Source organism: Erpetoichthys calabaricus, chromosome 3 (assembly GCF_900747795.2).
Source record: "Erpetoichthys calabaricus chromosome 3, fErpCal1.3, whole genome shotgun sequence".
Lineage (NCBI taxonomy): Eukaryota > Metazoa > Chordata > Cladistia > Polypteriformes > Polypteridae > Erpetoichthys > Erpetoichthys calabaricus.
Window position 1 is genome coordinate 226,763,390 of NC_041396.2, and position 17,016 is coordinate 226,780,405.

A 17,016-nucleotide genomic window follows, 5' to 3' on the forward strand; every position below is an offset into this window, starting at 1 on the left:
CTTGGCACTGTGTGCTGTTAGAATACTAGGATGTATACTTGATATTTTTATGATGAAATGCATTGAAGTTTACATATTATATTTTACAGATAAATTGTTAACTTTATTTAAATAATGTATACTGTTAATTAAACATGTGGGGGTACAGTAGTGCAGCGGTAGCAATGAGCTGGCGTCCCATCCAAGGATTTTTCCTGCCTTGCACTCAATGCTTGCTGGGACTGGTGCGACCCTGGATGGATGGAGTAATTTAAATATGTATAACAAAGATTTTTCAATGTTCCTTAAAAGTTTTGAAGAACTGGCATTCTAAGCTTACAGCTGGTTTTACATTTACTACAGAGCTCAACGTGTGGTGATTTGTTATGTGGAGAAAGGAAATAGAAGGACAGCAATTAGGGGTTGGTACATTTGACAGACACAGTACTGCTGGAATAAATTATTTCATCCAGGGTTGCACATGTCCCAGCAAAACTCTTGCAGGTGGCAGGAACAATCCTTGGATGGGCTGCCAGCTCATCCCTACTACTACACCACCGTGCACCCATGTTTAATAGATGTTTTAATGCATTTCATCATGAAAATATCAAGTAGACTTTAGAATACTACCACGTTTAAAGAACTGTAATATCATGAATGTAACGTATTCTGTGTTGTAATCACTGCCTGTGCACTCCTGTCGGTGTAAGAGAAAGCCAGTTTAAGAAGTACCTAGCACTTCACACAAAAAGAACACATAAAATACGAAGCATTTAACATACTGCTTTAGTTATGTTGGGATTTGAGAAACTCTAGTAAATTAAACATCGATTTTAAGATTAGGTTTATGACATTCCACTTTAATGACAAAATGAACTACAAGATTAAAGTGGAAATTTTGAGATTAAAGTCGATATTTCAAACTTTTTTTCTTCCATTTTCTGTGCCCTAATACACTAGTATGCAGTATGACACTAAGACGGTGGGCTCCGACTCGTCTTTTCACATCAACTTTGATATCTGCACACTTCTTTTTTTATTTCGGGCAATGTGGGACTTTCTGAACTTGAACTTTTGAGTGCCACTCCATCAATTTCCTTTTGTTGCTCAGACCACTGCCTCCACTTCACTGGGTAGGACCTCAACTTTGCATTTGGTGAAATTTCTTTTTTTTTTCCCCCATGTGCCTTTGCCATTCAGTAATAAAACACTGAACTGAAGGGGCTATTTATATTGATTTGCATATTCAAATAGGTGTAATTCTGGGAGGAGATGGGGTGTGGCTCTAGGCACATGCAAATGCTTTAAATTTCAAATTTATTGGAATTTACAAAAGGGAAGCACATGGAACTTGGTGTACACATAATTTTGTGCATACACACATTTCCATTTTTGTCCATATGCCATGTTTTACTTTGAATTTTACACATGGCATTATACATGAGGCCCCCAAAGAGTAAGAGGCCAGTCCGTTCAAATGTTCTTCAGGTTTGTTCTGTTGTTTTTGAAGTCCTCAAGCATGCAATGGCTTGAAAAGCCACCAGATGGCAGTAAGGCACAATGAACAGGAATGAAACGGAACTGCTGACTCTGGATGTTGTCAAAGTTTGAGAGAAAAAGAGTGATGGCCACACCTTTGTCAGTCCTTTCCTTGATTTGTTTTAGATTACCCAAGTTATCATCTATGGTTTAAGTCTGGCTGGAGCGCCATAAAGAGAAGATCTTTACATATTTTATTATAACCACACTCACCATGGACCTGATACATATTACTGTTAATTATATAGTATATGGCTGTATTGAGTAGGGAGTACTTTATAAAGAATTGTATTTAGTTATTATTGTTTCTTCCCCACCCACTGACAAAAAATGGACTACAGCTCTATAAAACAAAACTGAAGAAATGTACTTAACTAGAATTCTTTCTAATGTTGATCGCTTAAACCAGAGGATTCTGTTAAAAAGTCTGTTTCTTCTCTTTAACTGGATTGTGTTGGAGCAAACACTTAGCATGAGTGTCTTTCAGCATGAGGCACACGTTAACTTTATGCTTCTTCACACCACTCAGTAACACATCATACATTGCATGATAGTATTAATAGGTTTATTGTGACCCTGATCATAAGAGTTCCCATAAACTGTACTTGGTAACTCCTTTTTCTATCAGTCCATTCACTTGATTTTCCTTCTTCTGTACACTGAAGCATACAATGGCACCTTCCTAAGTGAAAACTATTTAAAAGAACTCTACAATCTACATATTACATACATAGTAGAATAGTTTGTTATATTTATGTGCCTGTGTGCCAGAATTGTATTAAACCTGACATATAATGAGGAGACCTGTCCAACTGTTCATCCAACCTTCTCCAAGCCTGCGTTGACTAATGCAAGGTGACTCAGAGTCCAAAGCAATTTCAGTCAAACTGGCAGGACGATGAGCTTTCCATGAAAGATGAATCAGCATGAAAATATTTAAGTTTGCCCTTGGGGACAAGTATCATCTATCTATAGAGGCAATTCTGCTTCCACCCTCAAAAGCTTGCATTTTAACTGGAAACTCTAACTTGCATTAGTAAGTGACCCGTAATGAACTGCAGCTCAGTCATGGTGGCATAGGCTCTGGCACAGAGTTACCCATCCAGTAATGGATGGAATCTCAGTTGGAGCCTGGGAAATAAGGAGTCACAGTGACCATACAAGCCAAATTCATACTCAGAAAATCATCCAACCTTTAATTACAAAAGTACCATTTTTGGCTCTATATTAGTTGTTTTAGTCTTTATTTACTGTTTTTCAGTGCTCTAGTAATGATGAGAGAACTCCATGGAGTTTGCTTCGCTGAGAGTTCACCAAGCTTCGCAAGATGAAATGAAGCCAATGAGGAACTGACGTAGTTCTGAGTGGATTGCAGTGGTCTTTTAAGTGTCCCTGAGGACTAGGGAAAAAGTCTGATGCTGGGCCAATTATGGTGGTCATATATGGTAAGTGATCTGAGCTGTGAGGTAGAAATGCTAACCACTGTGCCACCATGCCTCAAACTTCAAAAAGCACAGACAAAAGGAATCACTTTTGGGAGGGCAGTATGAGAATAGCTCATTCCCATGATTGATGTGGCTCTGGGCACAGCTACAACATCTGTATTTCAGGCTCATCAGTGCAGATACAAAGTATTTCTTCTTGATGAATGTAAGTTAATAATTTTGGTTTTGTCATTGCTCCGGTGTTTTCTATTGTGGGGCTTCATTAAGTCCTGTTTGTACCTGGGCACATGGCTAATTTGCATACATAATTAGCCATGTGCTGCTGGTATGCCAGTAAAGTGTTGTCAGTACTCCTAATATTCTCATTATGGCCAGCTAATGTAGCCTTTAAGCAAAAATACACAAGTGTTTTTTAAACATACCCAGGATGTGAATCCAGTTGTGTTTCTTGGGTCCCTTTTTTACATTTTTAATTTCACTGATGACCAATCAAAGTGTAGTGGTGGGGGCAGGGGCTGTTTGAAGTCAAAAACAACAAGTCGAAAAGCAGGGAATCCCCTTAGTGAAATGAGTGTGGGTAGAGACAAGGAAAATATCACACAGCATGAGACGGGATTTCCACCACTCCCCAGCAACAGCCAAATCGGCAACAATCGTAAAGTAAGCATAGGTGAGAGTTCTGTGCAGGGTGTCTACAGGTCTGTGAAGTCACAATGGCCTCACAAAGCATCACTGGGTGCTTTAAAAAAAATGTTCACCTAAGCCGGGAAAATATTCAGTTAACAAGGTCACCAGTGAACACGGCATATTAGGCAATAGTTCCCCATTTTACCGAGATGAGATGGGGGATGGGAGGGTGAGTGTGGAGAGAAATGAAAATGACAAATCTGCTTTGCTAAACAAAACATTTGAATATCACTCTTACAAAAGAACTGTACAATTAAAAGTAAGCAGCACGCTGGTAACGCTAAGAAGCTCTCCAGTTACCGTATATAAAGTTATTAGCAAGAATTAGATTCTAATAAGACAATAACAACAATAAATTAATAAAAACAAACACTTGCAGCCCTCATGGCCTTCCTTTTTTCCCAGAATTTTTTTTTTTTATTACTGATAGATTATAATGGAACAAATCATAGAAGTACAGCTGTAAATAGGTTTCAAACAAGTAATATGAGCAGATGAAAAACAAGATAACCCCCCACACCTCCTGACAACCTAACCTCCAGCCAAACTCTAGAAGACATGTCTGGGAGATAATAGGGAGAAAGGCCACCCCAAACGGCTCAGAGATTTAGAAAAACAATGGTGACCACATACCTTTTCACTTGAGAGAGAGATACTGGGCACACATGACATTTTGTCCTTGCCGCAGAGTTCAGGGAATACCAGCTTGAAGGAAACTGACTTTCAGATGTTAAAAAGGTAACATGCTAAACAATTTTGGAATCTCTACTGTAATGGGAATAAAAACTCATTCCAAAGAAGGACAGATGGAACTCGGTGGGGGGAATATCTAAGGCCCACATTGACCCCATCCAGTAATGGCGATGCTTTTAAATATTCCAAGTCAGCTTCACTATGTTCTTTACCTTGCATAAAATAAATATTGTTCCGCTTCTACTGTATATTCATTGGCAGATATTTTAACCAAAAAAAAAAGTAATTTCCTTTGACTTTACAGAAATATTTGATATTTAATAGCAAGGGTGTTGATGTGATAGAATTTCACAATATAGTTAAGTTAGAAACTGTAAGCTTGCCTAACATTCAAGTGCACTAAGGGATTTAGTTAACGGATTTGAAAGTTAAAGCAATTTTATTTTTTTACATTATTATTTATTAAATATATTTTTAACAGCGAGCAATAATAGAATGCAATTATATGATTCAGTAGACTACATTAAATACATTTTTTTTATTTTACAATAATTTACAATGTTCAATGGTTAAAAATGTTGGTCAAGTAGGCTTCTGGTGGCTCAGTAGCTTCCCTAACTATGCTGTTCTTAGTTGTGGAGGGTCTGTAGCCGATTGTACGATTGTACATTTCCGTACTTTTTCTAATTATTAAAAATTTCAAAAACAAATTACATCACGGGCAGCACTGTGGCCTCACAGTAAGGAGACCTGGGTTCACTTCCCGGGTCCTCCCTGCATGGAGTTTGCATGTTCTCCCTGTGTCTGAGTGGTTTTCCTCCAGGTGCTCCGGTTTCCTCCCACAGTCCAAAGACATTCAATTTAATTCTTTATTGTCATGTGTACAAGTACCATGTACAATGAAATGCTTGCTTGCATGTGTCCCCGCAGACATGCAGGTTAGGTGCACTGGTGATCGCAAAATTGTCCCTAGTGTGTGCATGGTGTGTGTGTTCCCTGCGTTGGGCTGGCGCCCTGCCCAGGGTTTGTTTCCTGCCTTGCGCCCTTTGTTGGCTGGAATTGGCTCCAGCAAACCCCTGTAGTTAGGATATAGCGGGTTGGATAATGGATGAATGGTTGGAAATTACATCACTTTTCTACAGTCACCTTCCTTTGCGATGCAATTTTCCCAGCGTTATACCAGCTTTTTAATACCCAATTACTACTAGTCCTCCTGCCTTCACCATTTCCAACAAAAATATAAAAGTGAGGAAACATTTTGGACATCCCTCATAGTTTGAATTTCTTAAAATAACGGATGCACACAACGGAGAGTTAAAACCTTTGTTGAAGTCTGAAAGGTTAAATTGTTGGCTGCTTCCGATGAAGATGGGGGCAAGTGTGGAACTTTGGTAATACACAATAGTATCAGAGACACACTGAATCAATCTAATGTGCAGATAATGCAGCATTTGGTTGTTTTTAGTGTAACGTAAATACTGAGTACATAATTGGTCACTATGGTACTTACACAGCAGGGCTCAATTTATTGCCTCTTACATTAATTTCTAGATGTGACTTTTTGCTCCTTTTTTTTTTGGCCCTTTTACAATTTACTTGCATGGTGTAGCAAGAGACTGGTCAGACAAGTTGAAGCGACCTCTTTCAAGGTAAATTTGAAACAATCTATAAAGTCACACAGGTGGTTTCTCTGTTTTAAAGACAGAACAGTTTATTAATTTGCTAATGCTTTTAGCTATTTTCAAATTTCAGAACTTTATACAGCACAATCTATTCAAGATAGCTCAATGAAAATTGGACTTTCCCCACAAAATTCTGTGAAAGAATAAGTGCACCAAATTTGAACAAAATCAGCCCACTGGGAGCCAAGTTGTTTCATGTGGATAGACATGGTGAGCACACCTTAAAATGGATATCAGTTTGAAGGACTTTATCATTAATGTTTACTTTTCAAATTCCTTAGATGTTTTCTGGTCTTTATTCAAAATTACTGCAGTGCTGCAGGGTTCTATGGCATCTAAAAATATGCTCCTTTCTAGCATAGTTTCTCCCCATAACTACATGACCATTGTTGACTGCTCTGTTTGACTTGTGGTGTCCATCACTATCAAAGCTCACAAACTATCCCTCTTAAGACTACCACTTTTCAGCATCTCTCTCTTCCTTCATTCTGTTCACTTTAAACTATGGCCATAGTCAAATATTACTCCACAGAGATTTCACTATGAGTAAGAATACAAAATACATGCTTTTTGTATCCAGTTCCAAAAACAAAAGGATTGCTCGGCGTTGGCATTTCTCTGTATATCAAGTCCAAAAACTGTGCCATGACTTACAAAATCACTCAGCAGTGAAGTATGATGAAAAAGTAAATAAAATCTAAAGTTAGCAATATGCATCCATGTAAGAGAAGGAATAAAAAATAACCTGGTTTAAAAAATAATTATACTTTCAAGTGCACCACTTTTTTTTTAAAAAAAAAACTCTTCTGTTACTGGGAGAAGCCAGTCTTATTTTGAACAATTTTAATAGCAGTCCATTTGTTTCTTTGAGTGATGAATTCAGCAGACCCAGTAATTTGGAAAAGCCTATTGTCCCATGTGTGCTCTTTCAAGGGTTTCCATCTCCTTGGATCTCATCTTCTTGCTCATTCTGAAGCAAAGGTTGCTCCTCCAGTACCTCTTCTACAGGTGTAAAAGTAACTGGATCCAGTTTCAAGATACCCCTATAAAAAAAGGAAAGGTTTAAAAAACATTTCAATAAGAATATTTCATAATAAAAGCCCTATGGGGAAAAGTGACATGAACAAAAATCAAATGGGTGTCAATTAAGAAAGAAATCTCATTATTGTGACCAAAGGCCATGTAACTTAAAAAAGAGGCAACATACAGTGGTGTGAAAAACTATTTGCCCCCTTCCTGATTTCTTATTCTTTTGCATGTTTGTCACACAAAATGTTTCTGATCATCAAACACATTTAACCATTAGTCAAATATAACACAAGTAAACACAAAATGCAGTTTGTAAATGGTGGTTTTTATTACTTAGGGAGAAAAAAAAATCCAAACCTACATGGCCCTGTGTGAAAAAGTAATTGCCCCCTGAACCTAATAACTGGTTGGGCCACCCTTAGCAGCAATAACTGCAATCAAGTGTTTGCGATAACTTGCAATGAGTCTATTACAGCGCTCTGGAGGAATTTTGGCCCACTCATCTTTGCAAAATTGTTGTAATTCAGCTTTATTTGAGGGTTTTCTAGCATGAACCGCCTTTTTAAGGTCATGCCATAGCATCTCAATTGGATTCAGGTCAGGACTTTGACTAGGCCACTCCAAAGTCTTCATTTTGTTTTTCTTCAGCCATTCAGAGGTGGATTTGCTGGTGTGTTTTGGGTCATTGTCCTGTTGCAGCACCCAAGATCGCTTCAGCTTGAGTTGACGAACAGATGGCCGGACATTCTCCTTCAGGATTTTTTGGTAGACAGTAGAATTCATGGTTCCATCTATCACAGCAAGCCTTCCAGGTCCTGAAGCAGCAAAACAACCCCAGACCATCACACTACCACCACCATATTTTACTGTTGGTATGATGTTCTTTTTCTGAAATGCTGTGTTCCTTTTACGCCAGATGTAACGGGACATTTGCCTTCCAAAAAGTTCAACTTTTGACTCATCAGTCCACAAGGTATTTTCCCAAAAGTCTTGGCAATCATTGAGATGTTTCTTAGCAAAATTGAGACGAGCCCTAATGTTCTTTTTGCTTAACAGTGGTTTGCGTCTTGGAAATCTGCCATGCAGGCCGTTTTTGCCCAGTCTCTTTCTTATGGTGGAGTCGTGAACACTGACCTTAATTGAGGCAAGTGAGGCCTGCAGTTCTTTAGACGTTGTCCTGGGGTCTTTTGTGACCTCTCGGATGAGTCGTCTCTGCGCTCTTGGGGTAATTTTGGTCGGCCGGCCACTCCTGGGAAGGTTCACCACTGTTCCATGTTTTTGCCATTTGTGGATAATGGGCTCTCACTGTGGTTCGCTGGAGTCCCAAAGCTTTAGAAATGGCTTTATAACCTTTACCAGACTGATAGATCTCAATTACTTCTGTTCTCATTTGTTCCTGAATTTCTTTGGATCTTGGCATGATGTCTAGCTTTTGAGGTGCTTTTGGTCTACTTCTCTGTGTCAGGCAGCTCCTATTTAAGTGATTTCTTGATTGAAACAGGTGTGGCAGTAATCAGGCCTGGGGGTGGCTACGGAAATTGAACTCAGGTGTGATACACCACAGTTAGGTTATTTTTTAACAAGGGGGCAATTACTTTTTCACACAGAGCCATGTAGATTTGGATTTTTTTTCTCCCTAAATAATAAAAACCATCATTTAAAAACTGCATTTTGTGTTTACTTGTGTTATATTTGACTAATGGTTAAATGTGTTTGATGATCAGAAACATTTTGTGTGACAAACATGCAAAAGAATAAGAAATCAGGAAGGGGGCAAATAGTTTTTCACACCACTGTATAAAACACAGTGCTGTAGAAAAGTATTTTCCCCTTCCCTATTTCCTCTTTTTTTGTTTATCATCTTGAAATAAATTTAGTATAATATAAAGGACAACCTGAGTAAACAGAATACACAGCTTTTAAATAATCATTTGATTTATTAATGGAAGAAAGTTCACTAACACCTATATCACCCATATGATAAAGTTACTGCCCTGTTAGTCACTCAACCAATGAGCCAAACTTAAAAGATAATGGATTTTAAACACCCACACTTGATTGATGCCAGCCCTATTGAATCTAAACACCACTTAAATAGAAACTTTCCAGCAATATGAAGTTGGCTAAAAGGTTTCAACAAGCATAACAGCTTCCATCAATCAAAAGAAATTCCAGAAAACCTGAGGAAAGAAAATTCCTGAAATACATCAGTATGGAAAGGGTTGCAAAGCAATCTCTAAAACCCTGGGATTTCAGCATACCACTTTGAGAACCATTATCTTCAAATGGAGAAAACCTGAAGCAGTGATAAATCTGCCCAGGAGTGGAGAGCCCAGCAAAATTACTCCAAAAGCAAGTAGAAAAACTCACCTGTGAAGACACAGAAGAACCCAGATGAACATCTAATGTGCTATAGGCCTCTCTCAGCTCAGTTAACTTCAGTATTCACAATTCCTCCATTAGAATAACAACAGGCAAAAATAATATCCGTGGGAGAGTTGCAAGGCAAAAACCAGTGTTAAAAAAATGGAACATACAGTAATCCCTCGCTATATCGCGCTTCGCCTTTCGCGGCTTCACTCCATCGCGGATTTTATATGTAAGCATATTTAAATATATATCGCGGATTTTTCGCTGCTTCGCGGGTTTCTGCGGACAATGGGTCTTTTAATTTCTGGTATATGCTTCCTCAGTTGGTTTGCCCAGTTGATTTCATACAAGGGATGCTATTGGCAGATGGCTGAGAAGCTACCCAGCTTACTTTTCTCTTTCTACAGCACTTTGGTCAGCGGCTGTTGTATGTAAAGTGCTTTATAAATAAAAGTTGACTTGACTTCTCTTGCGCAGACTTTCTCTGATCCTGACATAGGGGGATTGAGCAGGGGGGTTGTTCGCACACCTAGACGATACGGATGCTCGTCTGAAAATGCTGAAAGATTATCTTCACGTTGCTATCTTTTGTGCATACTTAAAAGCTCGAAGGGCACGTATTGATTTTTGACTGAAAAACAAACTCTGTCTCTCTCTTTGCCTGCTCCTGACGGAGGGGGTGTGAGCTGCCGCCTTCAACAGCTTTGTGCTGTGGTGCTTCGCATACTTAAAAGCCAAACAGCCCTATTGATTTATTATTGTTTGCTTTTCTCTCTATCTCTGTGACAGTCACTGCTCCTGACACGCACTCCTTTGAAGAGGAAGATATGTTTGCATTCTTTTAATTGTGAGACGGAACTGTCATCTCTGTCTTGTCATGGAGCACAGTTTAAACTTTTGAAAAAGAGACAAATGTTTGTTTGCAGTGTTTGAATAACGTTCCTGTCTCTCTACAACCTCCTGTGTTTCTGCGCAAATCTGTGACCCAAGCATGACAATATAAAAATAACCATATAAACATATCGTTTCTACTTCGCGGATTTTCTTATTTCGCGGGTGGCTCTGGAACGCAACCCCCGCGATGGAGGAGGGATTACTGTATAGGTTTGTCTAACTTTTATCAAAAAAAAAAACAAAAAAAAAAAAACCTTGATTATTCCCAGAACTTTTGGGATAATGTTCTGTGGAGTGACAAGTCAAAAGTTGAACTTTGCAGGACAAATATCTGAAGCACAGGACCAAGTCCACCTGTGAATTGCTAGTCAAAATCCTGACTTGAACGCCCATTGAAATGTTGTAGTGGGACCTCAAATGAGCAGGTCCTTGTTGAAAACCATCCAATGTGGTTGAAATAAAACAATTTATAGAGCGGAGTTAAGTTAAAATTTATTCTCAGTGATGCCAAAGACTGATCTCCTGTTACCAGAAATGTTTGATTGCAATTGTGGCTGCTAAAGGTTGCACAACCAAGTATTAAGTTTAGGGGGCAATTACTTTTTCACAATTGTGGCATAGGTGTTGAACTTTTTGCCTTCAATAAATCAAATGACCATTTAAAAACTGTAATGTGTTTTACTCTAATTGTCTTTGTTATTATACTAAAGTTGTTTGGAGATCAGAAACAATTAAGTGTTATGAATAAGCAACAATAGAGGAAATCAGTAGGGGGCAAATACTTGTTCATGCCACTATGTGTATACCATTACCAGTTTATTAACATGAGAATATCTGTCAAACAATGAAGGTGTCCAATAATAAGGATATATACAAAAATTTGTTTTGTTTAAAAGTGTCTCCAATATAAATATTTTGAAGAAAACCTTAAAGTTACCGTTGATAACATTCAAATGTAGTACAGCAACTACACCATTAAGACAAAAACAAAACAAAAGGATTTAAAAAGTATCCTGTGAAGTCTCACAGTTGGCCCATTAGCTGACTGCCTTTTTTACTTTTACTGATCTAATTATTTATTGTTTTATCATTGCCTCCCATTGCTTGTGTCCTTGTGAGCGCAGGTGTTGTTAATGCTGCATGTGACATAAACAGCAGTTTAGGTTTAAAGTAAATTTGCAGTAGGTGAGCCGTCAGATTTTTCTTGATCATGATGCCATCTTCGTGACATTTACTGTGTGTTCGTAAAAATATTTTTGTTGTTGCTTATAACAGCAAGGTTGGAACTAGCTTCAGCAAAGGAGATCTTTTGTGTGTCAGGAATTCTCAAAAAGGCTAAGCCACAGGGCATCTCAGAACTTCACCATGCACCATCTGTCACTACAAAAAACTGGGTATAGCACCACTCGGTTTCTCTTGCCAGGTGAATCCCAACATATTTAAGCAGCATACCATGTTTATGATTTGAGTCGATGGACACATGACCATTCAAATTTACCAGCGTAGAAAAGGTTCATGTATGGCTCATTATTTATGAATTTACTTTTCAATAGTGAGCTTAAACTTACTAAGCATAGTAAATTCCATCCGAAACCTCTGTTAAGAGCATGATACAGGAATTGATTTAATTACGCACAAGCCTACCGTACTGACTTCATATTCTATAAGAGAGCAACAAAGTGAAACATTTGAGTAGGGGTAACAAGTCCTGTTACTACTGCATGTATTACTGTGACCAAAGGCCATGTAAGCATATACAGTGATCCCTCCTCGATCGCGGGGGTTGCGTTCCAGAACCCCCCGCGAAAGGTGAAAATCTGCAAAGTAAAAACCATATGTTTATATGGTCATTATTATATATTTTAAGCTCTTACAAACATTTCCTGCACAGTTATACAGCATAAACCCTTTGTATTCTCTTAGATATTAGGTAAGATTCGTTGAAATTATGTATGTAAACACAGTTTATATACAGTAAAACCTAAACATTATTTTAAAGATATCGAGCGTCTCCGATATCACATATGTTACAACCATTACGATAGACAGGCCAACAGCAATAAATACATACAATCCAAGAAAAACTATATACAGTAAAATGGGTAGTGTACGTAGAAAATTAATTATGGTTACTAACAATGATACGACGACTTGTCCGATAACGAGGAGTTTAGAGTTTAATTTTACCGCACAACAAAGGAAAGCGTTACAGCTCTTCTAAAGGAGCCTCTTCAGGCGACTGTGTAGCACCGCCGTTGTTCTTCTTCTGGCAGTCTTCAATCCAAATCCCTAAAGCAGATTCCATCCGGACTACCGCCTTATTACGTCCACTTACAACTCATTTCGCTCCCTGGTTAAAGGACACTGCAGTCGTAGATCTTATATTCTTTTACTCCTTTTTAAATAAAAAGAACCGTGGACTAATTGATACCGTAATGGCGTCCTACAGCGGCGTAGCTGTTCCCTTCCTTCAACATATCCAAAACTTTTACCTTTTCGGCAATCGTTAGCATCTTCCGTTGGCACGGCCCCTGAAGCAGTAGCAGGAGCAGATCATTTGGAGCCATAACGAAGGGCTTGACTATGCACAAAGATAAACACAAAAAAGAGCACAAAAGTTAATTCTTTACACAGCGAAATGCGTTGATGCTGAATGAGCGAGACAAGATTTCCTGGTTAACGCAAAGCAGAATCGAATTCAGCGCTCTGTCGCTGTGCCAATCAGCACCCAGGAACTTAACCGCATGCTCCGATTGAGTAGCTTGTCAGCCATCTGCCAATAGCGTTCCTTGTATGAAATCAACTGGGCAAACCAAATGAGGAAGCATGTACCAGAAATTAAAAGACCCATTGTCCGCAGAAATCCGCATTATATATTTAGATATGCTTACATATAAAATCTACGATAGAGTGAAGCCACGAAAGTCGAAGCGCGATATAGCGAGGGATTACTGTAGTGCATTATAGTGGCTGTGGGAGGGAGGTTGTATCAATGAGAAACTTGGAAATGCTTTATTTTAGCCCAGTTACAAAAACATCACTCATAATATTTCATACAACCTAACAAAAGGTTAGTTTGACTAGTATACACTTCTCCTTTGATATACTGTATACGAGTTCCTCAAAAATAACAAAGAAAATACATACAAAAAGTGTAACATTCCTTTCATCAACCCATTTTTCAGTAATACAAAAAACTGAACAAGTGAATTATCCAAATTAACCTTTAAATTCAGTAAGTGATCACACATTCTTTTACAGGTATGTCAAGACTGCTTTTTATTATAGCCACTGATTATTTGTTCTGGTCTGATTGCGAAATTGTCCAATTTTTCTGTACAGCAGTACATCATAGTTGCTAGTTATCTTGCTTTAACAGTCTGCTTAATGTTTTGAAACATTTTAGTCAGGTTTGAATCTGAACAGTGACAAAAGCTTTTCTCTTTTGACTTTAATGTTTACAGTTAATGACATGAATAACTGACTCAACTTCAACTCATGGAGAGATGGCCTAATATTCTGCTCCAAAATATTTAACATAATTTCATCAATGATGACAAACTGCCATAGTACAGGTCTCCTAAACCATAATATCTGAAGAAGTGACGAGGTTATTCTTGCAGTAGTTGTCAACCATTGTTTCAAAAGCCTCAATAAACTGTGTGATGATGATAAACTACTCAGCTATTAATTGTGGGAAAGTCTATCCTAATTAGGTTTATGAATTTTATATGTGGCTCTCCCAGTTTGTCCAAGTGATTAATTCTTTAATTTGGTATATTATTTGTATATTAGTTGTTGCCTATTATTTGAGCAGCTGGCTATACGATTGTGCTCTTATAGACATGGTGTGTCACTGTATCAAATCCTGAAGGCTGGCCACAGTAAAGTGCAACACTGGCAGTTTGCTTTCTCTGAGCAGTAGTGACTTCATTTCATGATAAAAAGCTCATCACGAACTTGTGTAAGAAACAAGTGAACAATTTCACAAAAGTGGTGTAAAAGAGCAAAATTTGTATTATGTCATACTGCCACAAGCAAGAAAAAAAGGCAGGTACTCACATGCTGAATAGTACCAAGACAGTACTCAAGAGTACATGGCTGCTGTATGGTACACAAAAAATCTTTGATCTGCATTTTAAGATGGCAGAAAACACATTTGTTTTTCACCCCCAGTACTCTCATATAATACAACTGTATTACCCATAACATTTTAAAATTACAATAAATGAGGTAGTTCCCAGCTGTTCAAAGGTAATACAGCGATAACCTATAACATTTTCCTATGTGGTTTCTAAAATCTCTACACATGTGGTCTTTGATTACGTTTTCGTAACTACAAGAATTGCAAGTATAAGTAATGTCTACACTAGCTTTTAATTAGACAAAGATTTAATAGTAAATGCACAACATAAACAGGTGCTCACAAACATTCAGAAATCACTACAGCTCAACAAAGCAGAGCACAAAAAAAACATACCATTTGGACGAGGATTTAGCAACACCGGTGTATGCCTGTTTACAAGTGCAGAAAGCAGGAATTGAAAATACCTTAAATTAGTTGAAAAGACACTTTGAAATGTAAAATACTAATGTGACTCAGTGAAATGAACACTGGCCAAGTTAAGACTTACAGTCAACAGACTTTCAAATTTGCCTTGTCAGAAATTGAGGAACTGATAATTTGCCATTTACTTTGTAAACAAGAGAAATACAATTTTGTAAAAATGTTTGTTGACCCAAAAGAAAAAAAATATATAAATATGAAAGAATAAAATGACTCCTGTAAAGTGTGCAGTTAGGAAACCTAAGGTACTCAGTGACTTGTAATTTTGAACTAAATGGTTTTACAGAAACTTTTACAGAAACTCTGCTTCAAATTTACTCAACATAATATGATCACAAAGGAATGTGTAACATACTACTATATCAGCAAGATGTTCTTCTCATAGTTATTTTGATTCTATATGTGCAGTTGAATTCTATATGCAGCATATTATTTTTTAATTATACCGTACAACATAATCTTAAAAAAAATAGCAGTAAAAACTCCTTTTAAGATTTAATAAAGAGTGTTATAAAATTCGGTGAAGTCCATAGGGTGTAAAAAACACCTTGAAAGCATATGAATTTCGTAGGAATCTAATAATTGTGTTGAATGGCAAGCATTAGTACTCACTTGTGCTCACAGGAAGGACAAACCATTTCCAGGAGTTTAAGTACCACAGATGACCCAACAACTCCTACAACGACAACCCACATCACAGAGAAGAAAAGGGGAAGTGATTCAGTCAAGAAACGGTGAAGTTTCTCTCTCATGTGCTCCATCCACTGGCATATTACCTGAAAACATTAAGTAAACTATCAGTCTGGCATGTTTCAAAAACTCTCCCTTTAAAACCCAAAATACTTTTCAACTGAAGAATATATCAGGCATCAAAATTACAAATTTTAATCAAATAAGCAATATAATGATTAACAAGGCGTTCTTGTATTTTAAAATATTATTACAGACATGCTTACTTTCAGCATTTAAAACTTTGTGATTATTGGTAAGAGTATGGCAAGTGTTACAAATGAACTGTATCTTCTTAGTTATCCTTGGTACATTTAAGTAAATGAAGAAACGGAATAGCTCCAACATGGTTTTTCTAACCATAAAATTAATTATTACATGTAATATCATACAAACTACCAAGACAAAATACTCAATATATATATATTCCAAATATAAGCCATGAACAGTGTTTAAAAGATTTATATAAAAATCACTGATTAGGCTAGGGTTTACATTTTCATCCTATCCACCTACAAAATTAGCCCTGCTTGCAGTCAGTACCAATTGCTGAGAAAATTACCTTATAAGAAGATGTTGGTTCAGATCTAAGAGGGGTCTCCGGAAGTTGCTCACCGGGCAACATGTCTGCTACCATATTTTCCTTATCAAAGTAAATGTCAGGATACATTCCAAGTGGTGTCTCTAGTAATTTGCCTGCTGTTGCCTGTTCTTCCACTGTTGTTTCAGCCTGTTTTATTGGATAGTGGCTAGTGGTCTGCAGAGGAGCTTGATTATCCACTGTAAAGACCGAGCAAACACTTTAAGCATAACTATTTTTAAACTAAGTATGAATAATAAATTATTTTGCATACTACTTGTCTTTTGCCATGCACAGTATTAGCTTGCTTACATTTGCAAAAACTGACCTACCTAGATAACAAACTTCAGTCATAGTGGATGGCTGAGACAAAAATCACAAGTTCAAAATATAATTTGGTCAAATCAGGTCATGCAGTTTGCAGATATTTAACAAAAGGTTTTCGTGCTTATCTACTTTTTGCAATCCACAATTAAGAAGTGGTAAAGGAATGATGGTAACCTTGTATAACTGTGATGAACCATGCCCTTTTCTATTAGGGCACCATTTATCTTTCTTCACTATGCTTGCAAACTTCTATGTTCTCATTTTTTTTTAAATAAAAAAAAAACAGAACAAAGAAAAAAACTTTCATATTAGGTTTTTGAAAAGAGCAGCATGGGCCAGATCTTTGGACATGAACTCCTTACCCTATGTTTGGATTTAGTTTGTTCTCCCTATATTTGCATAGGTTTCGTGTGATTGGTCTGTTCTGTGTGAGTGTTTAAAAGTTTGGTTTACTGGTAACTCTCACTTATCAGGACGTTAACATGTCCTGCAATA

General features: G+C 37.5%; 1 protein-coding gene across 1 annotated transcript in view; it reads right to left on the minus strand.

Annotated features, from left to right (window-relative positions):
* Positions 1–6,824: 6,824 nt before the first annotated feature.
* Positions 6,825–17,016, minus strand: part of ginm1 (glycoprotein integral membrane 1) — a 29,190-nt gene continuing 18,998 nt past the window's right edge. Inside the window, exons 6-8 of the mRNA XM_028797872.2 lie at positions 16,177–16,394; positions 15,498–15,661; positions 6,825–7,068 (exon numbers count right to left, since the gene is read on the minus strand). Coding sequence (XP_028653705.2) covers positions 6,954–7,068; positions 15,498–15,661; positions 16,177–16,394 — 497 coding nt within the window. The 3' untranslated portion in view covers positions 6,825–6,953. The remainder of the gene's footprint in view (positions 7,069–15,497; positions 15,662–16,176; positions 16,395–17,016) is intronic.